Genomic DNA, 19,760 nt, shown 5'->3' with positions numbered 1-19,760 from the left:
ACAATTGTAAAGTGAAGTAGGATGTTAAGTTTCAAGTAAGCTGATGTATTTTTTTTTTTTTTTTGGTTTAAAAAAAAAGAAGTAAGCTGATGTTTTCTCAAAAAGGGGGAAAAGAAGATTTATTTTTATTTTATTTTAATGGTCGGGATCTAGAAGGGCCCACAGCCCGAAACTTCCGGGTCGGGCTCGTCGTAGTCTAGTAAAAGACCCATCTCCGTTAATAATTTTCTTAATAAATTAAGACTCGGAAAAGCCCAAGAGCTCGAAGGCTCGCGTGAACTCGCCAATCCCCCAAAATTGCTAAAAGGGAAAAATCTCTCGCACTGGCTTCCTCCACTCCGAGATCGAACGCCGCCTCCGCCTTCTTCTCCTTCCCTCCTCCTCTCCCTCCCGTCCCTCCTCCTCCGGCGGCGATGCCGGAGATGAGCGCCGGAAACGCCGCGAAGCAGATCGTCGACTCCCTCCTCGCCCGCTTCCTCCCACTCGCCCGCCGCCGCATCGAAACCGCTCAGGCCCAGGTCTTCCCTTCTCCTCTTCTCGCTAGCTAAATCCCTTTCTTCATCGCTCCCGATTCCTCGAGCGATTCCCCTGCAGGACGCCTTTGAAGAAACCCTTTCTTTGAGGCGTCTCGGGTTCTTGATCGTTGGGGTGTGTGTGGATATTAGGGCTCAGTAGCTCATGACAGTTCTCGTCAATGTGATTGAGTAGGATGAGCTGCAGAAATATTTCAGGAGCCTAGTGAAAAAAAAGGAAGGAAAGAGATTGAAGTTTGGATTCCCTGCAGAGAATTTATATTTGATCACATGGAAACAGAAAAGGAGAGCAAAATAAGTGTCACATTATGCCAATAACCATATAATCCTGCTATTATCACTTTTAGATATCATAAATATCATCTAGAAGTTTAAGAGTGACTCTTTACATATTAGAATGTCGAATTTGAGGTCCTTGAGATTGCTCTCCTTTCTGGTCATTAGATTAGTTGGGTCTCATATGTGAGGACTCTCGGTGAATCAAAGTTATCGCTTTTATTTTTCTCTTTGGTAAAGATCGTTTAGATCAATATTCACAGGATTACACCTAAATTGCATGATGGTAACTACTGATCAATAGAATAAGAGTTAGGCATGTTATAAAAGTTTCATGTCATGATGACAGAAAGGCACTCTTTCCCTGCTTCAATTAAGGTCAGATGTGTAAATTCTTTTTTTTCTTTCTATTTGCTTCTATCTTGGACTAGCCTGTGTCTTATTAGCATCATGCCCACTATTCCTTTTCCCAGTTCTTCCTGGTTTTTTCTGTGGCCTTCCTTTTCCATTCTTAATACACTTCGTTGTTTATGATACATTATCTTTTCTTTCTTATCCTCCGGTACTAATTCTAATTCCCCATGAATACAATCTTCTCATTTCTCATGTTTTTTAAGACTAGTCACCCACTTGAATATTCTCTAATTAGCTACTCTACTGCATGCTATTTTCTAATTTCCTAACATTCAAAACAATGAAATGATGAAATATTGCTGGTTTTACATGGTGGGTGCATCAAGCAAGACAGAACTCAAAGTTCTCCAATCTAGATTATGTTGTAAATTTATGTCTATAACTTCTATTATATCTCCATCACATTGGATAGTTACTCTAAATTAACAGAAATAATCATGACCCGGTAACTCATAACTTTGAGTATTTCTTCGTATTTCTGCCTATGTTGATGACATTGCATTCCACCCCTCTTTGCATTGTTAAACAGGCCTTTCTTAGATCCTACCAGATTGATATTCTAGGTCATATCCTAAAGTGTACCCTAAATTTGTAAGATTACCATATATGGATTTCAAAATGGACTTGATGTCAGTTTGGCAGCTGCTTATAAGCTTGTATAATTGTATGTAATTCCTTAAGACATCTCAACTTGGATTTGTGATGAAAATCATGAAATGATCCCATTTAATCTGGGGAAAGGCTGGAGCAATGATGACATTAATTAATCTTGAGATCTGAAAAGCACTTAGAGATATATCATAGATCTGGGCTAGCTCTACGTGTATATGGTACTGTGTTGATTACAAATGTAAGAAAGAAGCAATTTCCACTTTTAGCAGATGCTGAGTAACCTTTCCTTCGCATCACACTGAATTGTTATGAGCAAAATAGTTCAACCATCTGAGCTACTTATTATCATCTAACCAATGAACATGTTTGCAAAAATTGCTCTCTTTAGGTAAACATTAGCTATCTACAGTTTTATTGCCATAGAATGTCATAACTAATTCATAATGCAAGCAGGATGGGCAATATCTTCGGCCATCTGATCCAAGTTATGAACAAGTGTTAGATTCGTTAGCTATGGTTTCTCGACATACACCTGTTCCCCTTTTGGAAGCACTTCTCCGCTGGAGGGAAAGGTATGCACATAATCTTACAGCCATCCTTTCTTTTGCAGATTTTTGTTTAATTCTTTTTTGTTTACAGTTTGAGTTTGTTGCTTTAATTAGTAAAATGAGAAATACAGGACATGACATCCCCAAATTCTGCAAGTACTTGCTTCATTTCCTTAGAAATCAACATACTCAAAGCTACTTATTTTAGTAGGCTAACTGATTAGATTTTTTTAGGAAACTAATTAATTGAAATTTTGATAGTGCTGTTGGTGAAATGGTTAGACAATTCTGGAAAATTTGGGCATTCAGTGTATATTTTGCAGAAAAGATAGTTGAATAATAGTCCACATGTATCTATTCTATTTGAAGTTTTCTCCCCCTTCAGAAGAATTTTGTATCTTCATTTTACTGAGCTGCTCTCTCTTCTTATCATGTATTAATTTTATAAAGCAAATCTTCTATGCTTCAGTCTAAGTGTGCTATTTGAGAACCTTGTTCTATGGAATTCCCAGTATAAAGAATAAGGGTCTGTTTGGATAATCTAGGAAAATTCACTATAGGAATTTTAACATGTAGGAATGAAAATGTGCAACTAAAGGATCATACGTGATTTCCTTTTACTTTGGATTGATTTAATATATCTTGTTTGGATATTTTAAAACAATTTGGAGGAAAGAAAATGGAAAGAAGAGAGATGGAAGGAGGAGGGAGGAGAAGGAGGAGGTGAACGATGGCACAGGAGGAGTTGGGTGGTGGGCGGAGGAGGAGGGGGGGTGGGAGGTAGTTGACGGCAAAGAAGGAGGAGTTGGTGGTGGTGATGATGGGTGAAAGAAGAGAGAAGAGAGTGGTGATTCGGGGAGGGATAGGGCTCTATAGGGAAGGAAGAGTGAGAGAGAAGAGAATGAGGGAGAGAGTAGGAAAATAAATTTGAAATCTAACTTCATTTTTCCTTCCTCAGGAAAGGGGTATTTCCTGTGGAATATTTTACCTAGGAAATGTCATCCAAACACTCAGATAGAAAATATTTCCTACCTCTTTGGAAATTCCTAAGTAAAGCCTAAATTCCACGGTTTTTTATGGGGATTTTTGCTGTCAAAATAGGCCCTAAGAGTTTTCTGATATATGATGTCATAGGTAGAGTTTTCCTGTCCTAAGAGTTTTATGGAGAACAACGGTTAAACAATTTTAAGATCATCCATCATTGCTGATTGTAATGATGCTTTTACCATGTGACTCCTTTGAAATACTTCTCCATGGCAAGGGACAGTTAGTTTCATGTTGTGGATTCTCAGTTCTTGTTCTTGCACTTTTCCATAATGTTTAAGGGTCAGAGATTTTGCAATTTTGTTTAATTCTATTTGTTGTTCATTAAAAGAGTACAGATAGTAATTATACCTAAGATTACTGAATTTATTACTTATAAAATTTAGATGCTGCCCTGCTTTATAGTCAAAGATAAGTTTTATCTCTGAGTTGAAGTGTAGAAACACAGAAGACAATGGCTGTCACCAAAAGATATGTGCAATGAGATTGCTCTTTCACTGCTTCTATATGATTGTGTTGATACCTCAGTCTTTGATGTTATTGATCTAATTTTCTTGTTTGTTTTCAGTGAATCACCAAAGGGAGCACATGATGCTTCGACGTATCAAAAGAAGGTTCAACTTTTTTTGAATTATCTTCTCTTTGTAAACCAAGTTATCAGTTAGTCTTATCCTAGGAAAGGTTGTGTGAATTTTTTTTTTGGTTTAATTATTCAATTCTTTTGTCCATTCATAAGCTAAATGCATTTAACTTGTTGAAGAAGAATTCACACTTGTAAGCTGTTAATTTATTTTCTTGAATGATGTAACAAAAGATTTTTTACTGCCAACTTGAATAAAATTTTCTTTTGATTTCCAAATAAATGTTCTTGCCTTGCCTTCAACAGTGCACATATTTGTGGTACTCTTGATCATATGTTGAAAATCATCTGTGATGGGCTTCTGCTATTTTATTACTTGAAAGAAAATCTGCATGCAGATCTTTTTAAATAATGTGGAAAAGAAAAGCCGGATCTTCTGGACAACTTAACAGAAATCCTTCTATGGATGAAGGATTAGCAATATGGTAAATGAAAATTATGAAATCCTAATCCATAATCTATATAAGGGTTCTTTTAGTTTCAGAATCTGTTTAATAGGTGATTTCTTAGAAAACATTACGTTTGCAGATAAACAGTTTATTCCTTTTCTTTTCATGTTGCTGTTGACTCGTTTATACTTGTGTATTTCAGTTTGAACTATCTGAAAGTCCTAAACAAATTTTGTTGCTAACTGATGTAAAGATCAGTTACTGTACTATATTTTTCTTTACATGAATATAGTGAGATGGCTCCACAGCTCTGGTTCATTGTCTATATTCAGATCTAGAAGCAATACCAACAAAGTGTTATGGTTACTTTGACTTCTTTGATCTGCCTTCAGCCTCGATGAGCTTAAGTTAAATGGAGTCTACTCTCTCTCTCCCTCTTCTGCAAGAAATAAAAGGTTACTGAAACACCAGAAATGGAAGCAAATATGAAACTTAAAGTTTATAGGTAGAGAACAGGTTTTCCTGGACCCTTATACTCATTATGTCTAGTATCGGATGGGCTAGGCACTTGCCTTTTTAACTGGAAAATCCATGAGAACATGACCGATTTTTTCTGATTGGGCACCTGAATCCACACAAGATTTGGGCCAAACCATTTGCTGACCTACTGTTTTTATTTTTCTCTCAAATTGAGAGTGATGCAATGGTCTTTCAGTGAGATTAATTAAATTCATTGCATAATGAGCTCCCTTGAAAAGCATTGGCACATCTCTATATGAGATGCTCTACCTAATGGTCCTATAGCCCTTGTCTCAGTCTTTTTGTTATACTAGTAGGACCCTTACTTTGCACAAATAAATATTAAAGAGGCACTGAGGCATTATCTTGGGCGTTTAAAGAACTTTACTACATATATTCACTTTCCCTCTGGGTTTTGTACCCTCAACCTAAGATTTCTAATCTCTCTTCTCGTTTCAATTGTGCAGCTTGCAGTGGAGTGCATATTTTGCTCTGCTTGCATTCGTTTTGCAGAGTGTTGCCCTCAGGAGGGAATTACAGGTTATCTATCCTCATTCTGATCTTCTATTTGTTTTCAAATAACATGTAGGATTCTTATCCTCTAATCTTGTATTTGATTTATCTTATTGTAGAGAAACTTTGGACTGGTCTGGAAAGTTTTGTATTTGATTGGCTAATTAATGCAGACAGGTGAGGTTCCATCAAATGATTATCAAACATTCCTTTTTCCTTGGCAAAAGCTTATCTTGAGCTGGAAATTTTTGTGTGGTGCCACGATCACTTTAAGTCTAATCCATTGTTTTTCTAGAGGAAACTAATTGGTTGCTTTCTGTATAGGGTTGTTAGCCAAGTTGACTATCCTTCGTTGGTTGATTTACGAGGACTTCTGTTAGATCTTGTCGCACAACTATTAGGAGCTTTATCACGGATTAGGTGTGCCTTCATCTTTCCAAAGTTCCTTGTCTTGAATGTCATTTAATTCATGCTAAATTTTTTGATTCATTTTGTATGATTTGTGAATGGTAAGAGTTTGCTTTTCTCTTTACTGAAGGCTCTCATGATACCTATGACAGTCTGATTATATTCAATTATACAGGTTTAGTTCTGTGACAGAACGATTTTTCATGGAGCTGAATACTCGACGTATTGATACCAGTGTTGCCAGGAGTGAGACACTTAGTATAATCAATGGGATGCGCTACCTTAAATTGGGGGTATGCATTAGCTGTCAGCCTGTCAGTGCTATCAAGTCAATTTTCCCTTTTCTTGTCTTGACCTTTCATTTTCTTTTACTTTCTAAAGTGAATCCTATATCTACCTCTACTATTTATTATTGTTATGGTTAGCTTTTGTTAATGGGTAATAGCCAATAAGTAGCAGAGCAAGATTAGGGTTGTTACTGACAATTGGCACTTTTGACGACCATATGTCAAAATCTATTCTTTGCTTAAGTAGTTATGTAACACAAGCTGCTATTTCCATCAAACCGGCAGGAAATTAAAGCGATCATTGGACGGTATGTGTTAAGTTTGCTGCTTTAGGCTTGGTTAATATGTCATGTTTTAGGACAGAAGTGCTGAGGTGAATCCGTCAAAACCTAGGAACTACTTGCGACCCATTTTATTGAGTGACCAAATTGTCTGGACTGTTTGATAAATAGGTTGAATCGAGTTAGATTAGGGATGATAAAATTTAGTGGCATGGTTTTTATCTCCCTTTGTTAACCTGGCAACTTAGGTATAACATGATAAACTATTAATCAGAAAGCTGCTTATTTAACATGACCATGAAAACTGGCAGTTTAACTTTTTTAATATAATTTTGCTGGTTTATGTGGACCACTCCATGGATTGCTATCTTTTGGTCAAATAAAAAGTCTAGTGGGCTATAGGTTACAAAAGAGTATATCTGCATTGTGAAGATTTATCTTAGTTGCAACAAGTTAGAATGGAATTGATGATTCAAAGCGGTGCATTTGATTTCTCAATTTAATTACTTTTCCCACCATAGTTCAAACTTCAAACAGTGTGATAGTAAATATACATATTGGTACTGTTTTAGATTTGCTAAACCATGGTTCTCTCTATTAATCTGTTGATTGATGCAACTTATGAACTCTACCAGGTTAAGACAGAGGGTGGACTGAATGCGTCAGCATCCTTTGTTGCAAAAGCAAACCCTCTTAATCGTGCTCCCCATAAAAGAAAGAGTGAACTCCAGCATGCATTGTGCAACATGCTTTCAAGCATACTGGCACCACTTGCAGAGGGTGGAAAAAATCATTGGCCTCCATTGGGTGTGGATCCTGCATTAAATTTGTGGTATGAAGCTGTTGCTCGAATTAGAGGTCAGCTGATGCATTGGATGGACAAACAGAGCAAACACATCGCTGTAAGTTTGTTTTGTAAGATTTACTTTGTAGGAAGGTTGATTTTCTCTACTTGTCTATGATAAATATACCTGCTTAATTGGATGGCCTACACTGGTGACATACAATGGCTATCTCAACCTTTTCGGTTGCAATTTCTGGATCTTAATTAATTGAATTTCCTCCATAATAATGTAGATTCTGTAGGAGAAACTCATTTCATTACTTTAGGATGTTCTCTAAGAGTGGTATTGATTTCCATCTCCTCTAATTGGACCTCAATGATTCAATGTGCTTGTTTTGTTAAGGATGGTGGATATATGTTTTCTGTTTGAGTTAGTTTACTATCGTCCAAGATATCTGGTAGCACAATTAAACCACATGTCCACAACAATATCCTTGAGTAGAGATCCTGATACTTCTGCAATTTGAGCTTCTTTTCGCCTGCCAGTATCTTGAGTTCTTGATTACCCATGTTATGTGCTTACTCTCTTTATCTACTCTTGTTTGTTTCTAACCGCTATTTATCAGAGCACACTTGTTGAAGCTTTGTTGACTTGTTGTAATTCTTAAATTTCATTATGCACGATTACTTGACTAATTGCATTATTACATGAATGAAAATTGCTTAGAACTATAGAAATGTTCTGCTCTCAGATTCAACATTTTATGAAGTCCTTTTTGGTTCTTTTTTTAGAATTTAATTTTTACCTTTTTTTAAATTTTTTTATATGGAAGTATATTTCCTTATCCAGGTTGGCTTCCCACTAGTGACCGTGCTACTCTGTCTTGGCGATCCCCAGACCTTCAATGCTAACTTTGGGTCACATATGGAACTTCTGTACAAGCATCTTAAGGTGAGTTTGCATATATATTGTCGTCTTCAGGTCGGAAGCTAGTATTAATCTCAGTTGTTTGGATCTCCATTGCATTTTCTTATGATATCAGCTGAGTAAAGATGCTAATCAACTTCATCCTTGTGTTCTTTATCACGAAAAAAAAGAGTTGATTGAAGCCTTATTTTTGCAGGATAAAAACCATCGTTCCATGGCACTAGATTGTCTTCATCGACTTGTAAAGTTCTATTTAAATGTTTATGCAGATTATCAATCTAAAAACCGCGTATGGGATTATTTAGACAGTGTAACATCTCAGTTGCTGACAATTTTGAAGAAAGGTTTGCTGACTCAAGATGTTCAGCATGATAAGCTTGTAGAGTTCTGTGTGACTCTATCTGAGAGCAACCTAGATTTCTCCATGAATCACATGATACTGGAACTGTTGAAAGCTGATAGTTTAAGTGAAGCAAAGGTTATTGGTCTAAGGGCTCTGCTTGCCATTGTCATGTCTCCTTCTAATCAGCAATTCATTTTGGATGTTTTTCATGGTAATGCCCTTTCTTCATAAGAGAATCTCTCTTTTGCATTTTGATTTTAACAATTTGATAACTATCTTGTGAACAGTTTTTTTATTGATTTATTGAACATTCAGCTCATGGTGTTGGTCACTATGTCCCAAAAGTGAAATCTGCAATCGAGTCAATCTTAAGGTCTTGTACCAAGGCCTATAGTGTAGCTCTTCTTACTTCACCCAAGACTACCACAGGTATATTTTTCTTATTCTCATTGTTCTCATTTTAAGTTCTGTCCTTTGTATATATTTATAGAGTTTATTTAAGTACAATGAAGACTGTAATAGCTACCCATGAAGTCATTACTTATAAGCTTATGAGATTATTCTTAAGCTATGGACAATTAACTGCCTTATCACTCTGTCTTCTTCTTGTGTCATATGTCAGATATGTTATTTGCATACATTTTAATGTTTAATTATCTTTAGGTAAGCTGTTAAGATCAGCATATAGTCCAGTTCTTGTAGGCATTATTAAGGCAAAGAGTTGGTGGTCAAATAGGATATCTAGATTAACTTTCAAGTTCTGTCTGAAACAACTGGTTCTAGATTACTTGACTTTTGAAGTGTTCCTATAGTTGCATTATTTTTATTTACTTTTTGTTGAATATGTATGTGCTCTGCAAGTTGGTTTTATTTCCAAAATGCTTTTATGAAACATAATGTCAACTTTTCCAGATGCTGTAACAAAAGAAAAATCTCAGGGATCTCTCTTCAGGTCAGTGCTGAAGTGCATACCGTATTTGATAGAAGAAGTGGGGCGTAGTGATAAGATAACTGAAATAATTCCCCAGCACGGTATAAGTATTGACCCAGGTGTTCGTGAAGAAGCAGTGCAGGTGATGAACCGGATTGTACGATATCTGCCACACCGACGATATGCTGTGATGAAGGGAATGGCAAACTTTATATTAAAGCTTCCTGATGAGTTTCCACTTCTTATTCAAACATCACTAGGCCGTCTTGTGGAACTTATGCGACTATGGAGGGTTTGTTTATCTGAAGAGATCTTAATGAAGGATACACAGAATATGAAGCGATCTGGTCTGGGAAGTAATTCGTTCCAGAGGTCCCCTTTTCATCAATCAGGGGATCCGGCTGAATTCCGTACATCAGAAATGGATGCAGTTGGTCTTATTTTCCTCAGTTCCGTGGATATTCAAATAAGGCATACTGCTTTAGAGTTATTGCGTTATGTTCGATTCTTAAAAAATGATATTCGAGAGTGCTTAGTAAATGAGCGAAGTGGTCATAAGTTGAAACATGAAGCAGAACCAATATTTATCATTGACATCCTAGAAGAAAATGGGGTGAGTTTTCACTTTCAATGCTTGTTATTCTTTTTTCTTTCGGGGGAGGGGGAGAAATTAATCAGAAGTTCTCTATGTGACCTTGACATGGATGGTTAGGAAATATTTTCATAAGGTCAACTTACAAAGATTTATGTTGATGAGTTTGCAGGATGACATTGTTCAGAGCTGCTATTGGGATCCGGGCCGCCCTTATGATTTGAGAAGGGAGATGGATCCCATTCCACCGGACATAACACTTCAATCCATTCTTGAAGGAGTAGATAAGAATAGATGGGCTCGCTGTCTTAGTGAAGTTGTAAAGTATGCTGCTGATCTTTGCCCGAATTCTGTGCTGGAAGCAAGGCAAGGAAATACTTTGTCTATATATATTACCTTGTTAATTGTATTGTCTTGTAAGCAGTGTGCTGCCTTATAATTTCTCTCTTTCTGATCTTGTTATGGAGATTACAGTCTATTTTTGCAAATTTTCTATTGGTTGCGATACTTCACAGCAGCACAGTTCAATGTAAAATGTTTCTGAACGAATAGTCTCATGCCAAGTAACAAATTACTCCCTCTGGTTCTGGCATAATCTGATAAGCAGATTGAATGTTCTAACCAAAGGCTGACTTGTGAGATAACAATCATAAGATGATGAGAAAGTAAAGAAAATGCTGACCTTAAATTTGCATCAGACATGTAGTGGTAATATCTTTAGTTCTTCACATTAAAGAGCTTGTTTTCTTGTGAGGTGCTTTTAGATCCTTGAAAAACATATGGCATAATCTGATAAGCAGATTGAATGTTCTAACCAAAGGCTGACCTGTGAGATGACAATCATAAGATGATGAGAAAGTAAAGAAAATGCTGACCTTAAATTTGTATCGGACATGTAGTGGTAATATCTTTAGTTCTTCACATTAAAGAGCTTGTTTTCTTGTGAGGTGCTTTTAGATCCTTGAAAAACATATCCATGCCAAAACTAAAAGTAGTCTCTCTTGTTATCTTAATTTGTCAAACTTTATCAGATTACTCAGAAAGTCTATCAGGATTTGATTGCGAATGCTGACAATTTTTTCTTTAATGGCTTGACAATTTACCTGTAACTCATTATTTGATAGGTCAGAGGTTGTGCGGAGACTTGGGCAAATTACACCTGTTGAACTAGGTGGAAAGGCTCAGCAGTCGCAAGATTCAGAAACTAAGTTGGAACAATGGCTAATATATGCTATGTTTGCTTGCTCCTGCCCACCTGATAATAGAGAAGAAGTTCGCCTTACAGCAGCAAAAGAGCTTTTCCATCTGATTTTTCCATCACTTAGACATGGATCTGAGGCTCATGCAGTAAGTTGGTACCGATAATATCCACACTTTTCAGATACTAGTGTTGGTGAAAAAGGTTTACTAGAATTTAGCCACTTATTTACTTTGGTCTTATTGCTTGCTTTATATTACCAAGTTCTCTATTAAATTGTATCCTTTAAGTTATTGACTCAGCTTGAGCCAGGTGAACAGTATAAATTTTCTTTGTGGATTCTTATCCAAGTCTGGCAGCAAGGGCTTATGCTGACATACTGATTACTTGATTGTTTGTCCTTAGCTATTTTTACATAAACAGTTTAATGGTCAACTATTTATATTATTTTTCTTCTTACAGCTTGCTGCTACTACTGCTCTTGGTCACTCACATCTAGAAGTATGTGAAACCATGTTTGGTGAACTTGCATCCTTCCTTGAAGAGGTTTCATCAGAAACAGAAACAAAAACAAAATGGAAGGTATCTCAGCTATTTAATCTTCTCCTTTTATCAGTATAAATCAAAATAAATTTTAGCCTCCTTTTTTACTAAATCCTTCATATACAAGTTTTAAAGGTTTCATCAGTTAGATTGCTTCATTGCCCCTTCTAGGCCTCTATCCTCAGACCCAAAGAACAAAAGAATTTATCGTAAGTGACAGAAAATATGTCCACTTGAAGTTGGACCAGCTATGAACTGCTACATATTGCTTTTAACACATAATATGTCTATCGTGCTAATAGTAAATAATTATCTTCCTGGTTTTAATGCAGAAGTTTTCAATTACATGGTCTTCTGTATGTAGGATTAAACAACAGGGGGCTGTTTGGCTTCATGTATATCGATGTGCAGCATCTGCAGCTCTAAATGAGAGCAATTTGAGCAAAACCTTAAAATTCGCACCAATGGTTGAAAAACTGTGTTTCGACACCCACTTAATCTGAGTGGATGTCAAGATGCTGGCATGTTGCATATAGGCCTAATTTGACACTTGGAAAGACTATATTATGATATCTATATAATAAAAACTGATTTTCATACTACATTTCGGGTGAATATGATGCAGTTTCTTCAAATACATGAAACCAAGTGATTCCTACAATTTGCTATTGGAGCACTATTGAAGGTTACTTTTGCTTTCTAAAGCTGGAAATTTGTTGATTTGGGCTATCTCCGTCGAAGTAAGATATAGCGGTGCTACTTGGTTGAGATTGTACATCTACCTAGAGTAAATATGTATTAGCTCTTGATCTCAAATAGAAACATCCTAATCCCTGTTTATAGTCCAAATAAGGTGTTTGAAAATGTGGTTAGGCACATTGCATATGCTGCTATGTTGCTCGCTTATCCCATTACTTTCCAGTGTCTTCTTCACATTGGACCATATGACCCCACTTATGATTGGACACATAACATGCATGACTGCATTCGACTTGCACCGGCATGTACTCTCTGGAAATTGTCTGCAAGGTTTGGAGCAGTACTTTTGCAATAGAATATGTTATACATAAGTAGGAAGAATAAAAGTTATACCAAAAGATTTAGAGAACAGATAAAGTAGTTCTTCACAATTTATGAACTGCTGCACATTCACCCTTGGTGAATATGGACCAGCAGGCTACTGCAATCATTAATTCTCCAAGAGAGGAATGAATGGATCAGTACACAAATGCATATCAGTCCTGAAAGGGAACAATAGAGAATAGCACACATTTAACCTTGTTTTCTCTCCAGGTCCTCTTCTAGATAACACAGAAAGTAGTTAGTCTTCACTCTTCAAAAGGCTTATTAGTTTATATTGGATGCATTCAGCTAGAATTTCCTTAAGTTGTTTCCTGAATATTTTGTTTAAACTGAACAATATTAATACCACAGAAATCTTAATTATTTGATTGGATGAAATTGTTGTAACGAGATTCTCCAAATTATTCAGGTTCTGGAAGATGAACTACTTCTCTTTCTTTATGTGCATATAAGAATGACAAAGGAAGAGCATATTGTAGTTTTAATAGAAAATACCAAAATGCAAATCCATGATGGATGTGATCATGTAAAGTTGAGTACATTATTGTATTCCATTATTTTTTCCTCTGTGACACATATTTAGGCTCAAATATGACTTCACAATAACACAAACTCACCATTAGGTTAAAGAGTGACTGAATATTCCTGTTGTTTTCATGAGGTACAAATTTACCTACCAAACAGAAGGCATCTAGAGTGACTAGAATATGCAGTATTTCTTGAATTGATGTTTATGGTAATGCAGAATCAGAGGTCACGCCGGGAAGAACTTCGCACTCATGTTGCAAATGTGCATCGTATGATTGCTGAGAAGATTTGGCCAGCTACGCTTAGCCGTAAACCTGTTTTCCGTCTACATTACCTCAGATTCATTGAAGACACATACCGCCAGATTAATACACAAACCTCTGATGGTTTTCAAGACTTACAGCCTCTCCGATATGCATTAGCATCAGTTCTGAGATATCTAGCTCCAGAATTTGTGGAGTCAAAGTCTGAGAGATTTGATGGCAGAACACGTAAGAAGCTCTTTGACCTACTTCTTACTTGGTGTGAAGAAACAGGCAGTACTTGGGGCCACGAAAGCACCAGTGACTATCGACGTGAAATTGAGCGCTATAAGTCAGGTCAACATAACCGTTCAAGGGAATCAATAGACAAAATTACATTTGATAAGGAAGTTATTGAGCAGGTGGAAGCAATTCAGTGGGCTTCCATGAATGCCATTGCTTCTCTTCTGTATGGGCCTTGTTTTGATGACAATGCAAGAAAGATGACTGGCAGGGTTATCTCCTGGATCAATAGCTTGTTTATAGAACCAACCACAAGAGCACCGTTTGGGTATTCACCAGTAGATCCACGAACACCATCATACTCAAAGTATACAGGTGAGGGAGGACGGTTTGGTGGACGGGACAAACAGAAAAGTGGCCACCTCCGAGTTTTGTTAGCAAAAACTGCGTTAAAGAATCTTCTGCAGACAAATTTGGATTTATTTCCTGCTTGCATTGATCAGGTCAGTTTCTATTATGTTCCTTTCTCCTCTTCAACTTCATTTATGACACCTATCTCACAAATCTTGTATGAACTCTGCACTTATTGCTTGTGTCTCTCAACAAAGTTGGTAGCACACAAATTTCTATTGTCAGTAATTTATTCTGCATGAGAACTAAGAAATTATTCATTCTTTTAGTACTTGGGTCAAAACAGTATCTAGAAAATTAAGTCTGATGTTGGCATTCAGCTATTGTGCAGCTAAACAAAGTTTTATAAAATTACCTAGTTGCGATATGCACAACTGTCTACTCTTTCTAGAAGGCACTTGGCATTTACGACTTGTTCATACGAAGTAGTGGCTGCATTAGTATACTGATAATCTCGAATTGCATCATATATGGCAAGTAACTTTAGCTGTACCAGAAAGGAAGAAATACTACAATTTAATCAGATCTGTTTAAGTGTGTATAAGTTTATTTAGTCCCAAGACTTGAATTTATCATGTAACAATTTTTTACAATTTTTCATATCTTTCTGGTAGGTAAGAATGACTACAAATGTGGTAGCCAGGAGATATTTTCTTTGTTTTAGCCTCTGATCTGCATCAATTCTACATTATTAGCTCTAGAACCTTGTCTAGTGTACTTGAGTTTCAGTTGGTAGATATTGTAAAACAAGATTATAGTACTTGTTTTGAGCTTTTGCATTCATTTATTGTAGTGTACTTGACCTTTTCTGCTACAAGGAAGATTTGTTTATTTCAGTTAGCTTGAATTAGGAATCCCCTAGATTCTGAATCAGTTTATGACAACCTAATATCTCAATCTTTTTTGATGAATCTAGTAAGCAAACTAAGATAGTAGTATCATGTTACAGTGCTATTCTCCAGATCCTTCATTATCAGATGGTTACTTTAGTGTGCTTGCGGAAGTCTACATGCGCCAAGAAATTCCAAAATGTGAAATCCAGAGACTCCTAAGTTTGATTCTCTATAAGGTGGTTGATCAAACTAAACAAATTCGTGATAGTGCCCTCCAAATGTTGGAGACCCTCTCTGTTCGTGAGTGGGCTGAGGATGATGCTGAGGGCATTGGACGTTATCGAGCTTCTGTGGTTGGCAACCTTCCTGACTCCTACCAGCAGTTCCAGTACAAGCTCTCATCAAAACTTGCCAAGGACCATCCTGAGTTGAGTGAGCTCCTGTGTGAGGAAATAATGCAGCGCCAACTTGATGCAGTAGACATCATTGCCCAACATCAGGTCCTAACGTGCATGGCTCCTTGGATAGAAAATCTTAATTTCTTAAAACTATGGGAATCTGGTTGGAGTGAGAGATTGCTGAAAAGTCTTTATTATGTGACATGGAGGCACGGTGATCAGTTTCCTGATGAGATTGAGAAACTCTGGAGCACGGTTGCTAGCAATACCCGTAATATTATTCCGGTTCTTGATTTTTTGATCACCAAAGGGATTGAGGACTGTGATTCCAATCCATCAGCAGAGATTACTGGTGCATTTGCTACATATTTTTCAGTTGCTAAGCGTGTTAGTTTATATCTTGCTCGCATTTGCCCACAACAGACTATTGATCACTTGGTCTGCGAGTTATCTCAGAGAATGCTGGAGGATTGTGAGGAACCTATTAGACCAAGTAAGGGTGAGGCATCTGCGAACGTTATACTGGAGTTCTCTCAAGGGTCTAGTGCAACCCAGATAGCAACTGTTGTAGATAGCCAGCCTCACATGTCTCCCTTGCTTGTCCGTGGTTCCCTTGATGGTCCACTTAGAAACGCCAGTGGAAGTTTGAGCTGGCGGACTTCAGCTATAACTGGCCGGAGTATCTCGGGCCCCTTGAGCCCGCTGCCTCCGGAGGTTAACATTGTGAATCCTACTGCTGGCCGATCAGGTCAGCTCCTTCCAGCACTGATGAACATGTCAGGGCCATTGATGGGTGTCCGAAGTTCAACTGGTAACTTAAGGAGCCGTCATGTTTCCCGAGACAGTGGAGATTACTTAATTGATACACCCAACTCAGGTGATGATATTTTGCATCAAGGGGGCAGCGGACTTCATGGGATCAATGCAAGTGAGCTCCAATCAGCCTTGCAAGGTCACCATCAGCACTTACTTTCACGTGCTGACATAGCTCTAATTCTTCTTGCTGAAATTGCATATGAAAATGATGAAGATTTTCGTGAAAACTTGCCCCTGCTATTCCATGTTATATGTGTTTCAATGGATAGTTCAGAAGATATTGTGCTTGAACACTGTCAAGATTTGCTTGTTAATCTGCTTTATTCACTTGCTGGACGGCACTTAGAGTTATATGAGGTTGAGAGCAGTGAAGGGGAGAATAAACATCATGTAGTGAGCTTAATAAAGTACATTCAGTCTAAGCGTGGCAGTTTGATGTGGGAGAATGAGGATCCTTCTCTTGTAAGAACGGAGCTTCCTAGTACCTCACTACTATCAGCACTTGTACTGAGCATGGTTGATGCCATTTTCTTCCAAGGCGACCTTCGTGAAACATGGGGTGCTGAAGCACTAAAATGGGCCATGGAATGCACGTCCAGGCACCTTGCATGCCGTTCCCACCAGATATATCGTGCTCTCCGACCTAGTGTTAAAAGTGATAGTTGTGTCTTGCTCCTTCGATGCCTTCACAGGTGTTTGGGAAATCCTGTTTCAGCTTCTCTGGGCTTTGCAATGGAGATTTTGTTAACTCTGCAAGTAATGGTAGAGAATATGAAGCCTGAGAAGGTAATACTTTATCCACAGCTCTTTTGGGGTTGTGTTGCAATGATGCATACAGACTTTGTGCACATCTACTGTCAGGTGCTTGAACTTTTTTCCCGAGTAATTGATCGTCTATCCTTCCATGATCAGACAACTGAGAATGTATTAATATCCAGCATGCCACGTGATGAGCTGGACAACAGCAATTATGATGCAGCAGATTTTCACAGACAAGAATCTAGATCTGGAGGAGAACGATTGCCACCTGAGGGCGGAAAAGTGCCTGCCTTTGAAGGGGTGCAGCCCCTTGTGCTAAAAGGGCTCATGTCCACTGTTAGCCATGGTTCAGCAATTGAGGTTTTATCTCGAATAACAGTTCCCTCCTGTGATTCTGTATTTGGAAACCCAGAGACAAGACTTTTAATGCACATCATGGGCTTGCTGCCGTGGCTTGGGTTGCAGCTCATTAGTGAAGCGGTCTCCCCTGGGTCAGCTTCGCCTCTACAAGAGCAATATCAGAAAGCCTGCTATGTGGCATCCAATATTTCGTTATGGTGCCGTGTAAAATCATTAGACGATCTTGCAGAAATTTTTCTAGCTTATTCCCACGGTGAGATCACATCAATTGAAGATCTCTTTATACGTGCATCACCACCAATTTGTGCCGAGTGGTTCCCAAAACACTTATCTTTGGCATTTGGACACTTACTGAGGCTGCTAGAGAGGGGTCCCATGGATTACCAACAAGTGATACTCTTGCTGCTAAAAGCACTGTTGCACCAAACTCCTGTGGATCCATCACAGATCCCACATGTGTACAATATTGTCTCACAGCTTGTGGAGAGCACATTGTTTTTGGAGGCATTGAATGTGTCAGAAGCACTCTTGCGGAGCTGTAGCAGTGTGGCAGGTGGGCATAATGATGAGCCAGGATCGAATGAGAATGGTTATGGTTTAGGAGAGAAGTTTACATCAGGTACTCTTGCACCTCAGACATCATTCAAGGCTAGGAGTGGACCCTTGCAGTATGTATCTGGATTTGGGGTTGCAATAGGACAAGGTGGTGGAAGTACAGCAGAAGGTGGCTTGGCCCCGCGAGAAGTGGCACTGCAAACTACTCGCTTGCTTCTTGGGCGTGTGCTTGACACCTGTGCTTTAGGTAGGAAGAGGGATCACAAGCGTCTAGTGCCCTTCGTTGCAAATATTGGATCATGAATTGCATGTTGATGAATGGTAGCAAAAACTTCTTGTACTAAATGGATGAGGTCTGTATAGTAAGACAAATCAGGGATTCTGATCCCCTCCCATGATTGAGCTGTGTGTTGATGCCTCTGCCCATCATGAGATTAAGATCACAATAACTTTCCTTCTGCAAACCAGAGGTCTCTCTATTTCCCCTTTTTGCCAGGTAACTGACTCGAATCCTCAATTATTTATTCTTAATAGTTAAATGTACTGCAGTTTTTAGAACATTGGAGTAATTATGATTTCATCATTGTGTAAAAATGCTTACTACAGCTCATTTGGAAGGCCTAAGTACAAATGGTAGACTGCCATTGTACAGTGAAATCTGGTCATGGTGCCACCTCTACCATTAGTTTTTATTCCCTGTTTCATTACTAGGATATCTTTTATAAAAATATCAGTTGTTCTTTTCAGAAGGATGGAGCTCCAGCTGAATTGCATGAAAGGGTTCAGTTGGTATCCCAAACAGCTAGGTATAGCCTTCATTCGTGGTGGTGTTGGTCGTCATGGTGGCAGTTGTATTAGTGGTGCTTGCCCAAGAATTGTCATGTAGTATAAATATGGGCATTTTTGCCTGCATCTCTAGTACTGTATGACCATCCAATATAGCGTAGAGAACAAATCCGATAGTGGGCAGATTTGCACCCGTAGCTAGTCTCCTCGTGAAACATAAATGCTAAATAGATAACAAACATAATAATCATATTTGCTTAATAGTGATATGAATATGAGCTTGGAGATAAGTCCATATTAGTTTGTGCATCCATATGTATCTGTTATTACATAAACATAGCATATTTAAGACAACTGGAAGACAATTACTCTTACCTAACTTACAATCAATGAGTTCCTCCAGACTTATTATATTGTTGTTTTTAGCGTTAGGTATGTAGATTACTAGATTCTCACTATCTGATTAAGGAAATGGATCTTGATTCAAGCCAAAATATGCAAATTTCAATCTTTATCAGTAAAACTGATAGTGAAGCTGGATCAAGCATGTAATATTGAGTCTATTTCATTCTTTTCTGCCACTTCGATGACTGAGCTATCTGTATTCTTTATTTATTTATTTGTCATTTCCTTGACAAATAAACTCAAAGGAGACATCCAGTTGTCTGTGCGAATTATCGCTGTTGTTTCAGCTACCTTCTGCTGCTCATAAAACAGGGCTTATATTTCTTTTTGATTCTTTTGGAGCTCCCAAGTTTGCTGCTGCTTCCATTCGAACGAATAAATGTACTACGCCATCTGAGTTTGTAATGTTATAAAAGCATTGCATTCCTCTGCGAGATTGATATCATGGGAGGAGGTGAGTCGCCTCCTTTTATTCCACGTCATATTCCGTTGTGTATACATGATTTAGAGTCTCTTTATTAGACAACAGGTAGCAAAGGTGTAATGTTTGTTTGTGTA

At 37.9% G+C, this 19,760-nt stretch overlaps 1 protein-coding gene across 1 annotated transcript; it reads left to right on the top strand.

Moving 5' to 3' along the window:
• The first annotated feature begins 256 nt into the window (after positions 1–256).
• Positions 257–18,406, top strand: LOC140769776 (uncharacterized). The gene is made up of 17 exons (XM_073110644.1): positions 257–518; positions 2,289–2,407; positions 3,996–4,041; positions 5,443–5,515; positions 5,608–5,665; positions 5,813–5,908; positions 6,072–6,189; positions 7,100–7,366; positions 8,099–8,200; positions 8,373–8,730; positions 8,835–8,948; positions 9,432–10,063; positions 10,215–10,408; positions 11,167–11,389; positions 11,703–11,822; positions 13,612–14,382; positions 15,240–18,406. Exons 1-17 carry the CDS (start codon positions 414–416, stop codon positions 18,312–18,314), a joined length of 6,471 nt encoding a protein of 2,156 aa, XP_072966745.1. The 5' UTR covers positions 257–413; the 3' UTR covers positions 18,315–18,406.
• The last annotated feature ends 1,354 nt before the right edge of the window (positions 18,407–19,760 follow it).

Source organism: Typha angustifolia, chromosome 11, assembly GCF_048772165.1.
Source record: "Typha angustifolia cultivar Huaian chromosome 11, ASM4877216v1, whole genome shotgun sequence".
Taxonomy (NCBI): Eukaryota; Viridiplantae; Streptophyta; class Magnoliopsida; order Poales; family Typhaceae; genus Typha; species Typha angustifolia.
The sequence above is the reverse complement of the archived record's forward strand: the minus strand, read 5'-3'. Positions and strand labels throughout refer to the sequence as shown.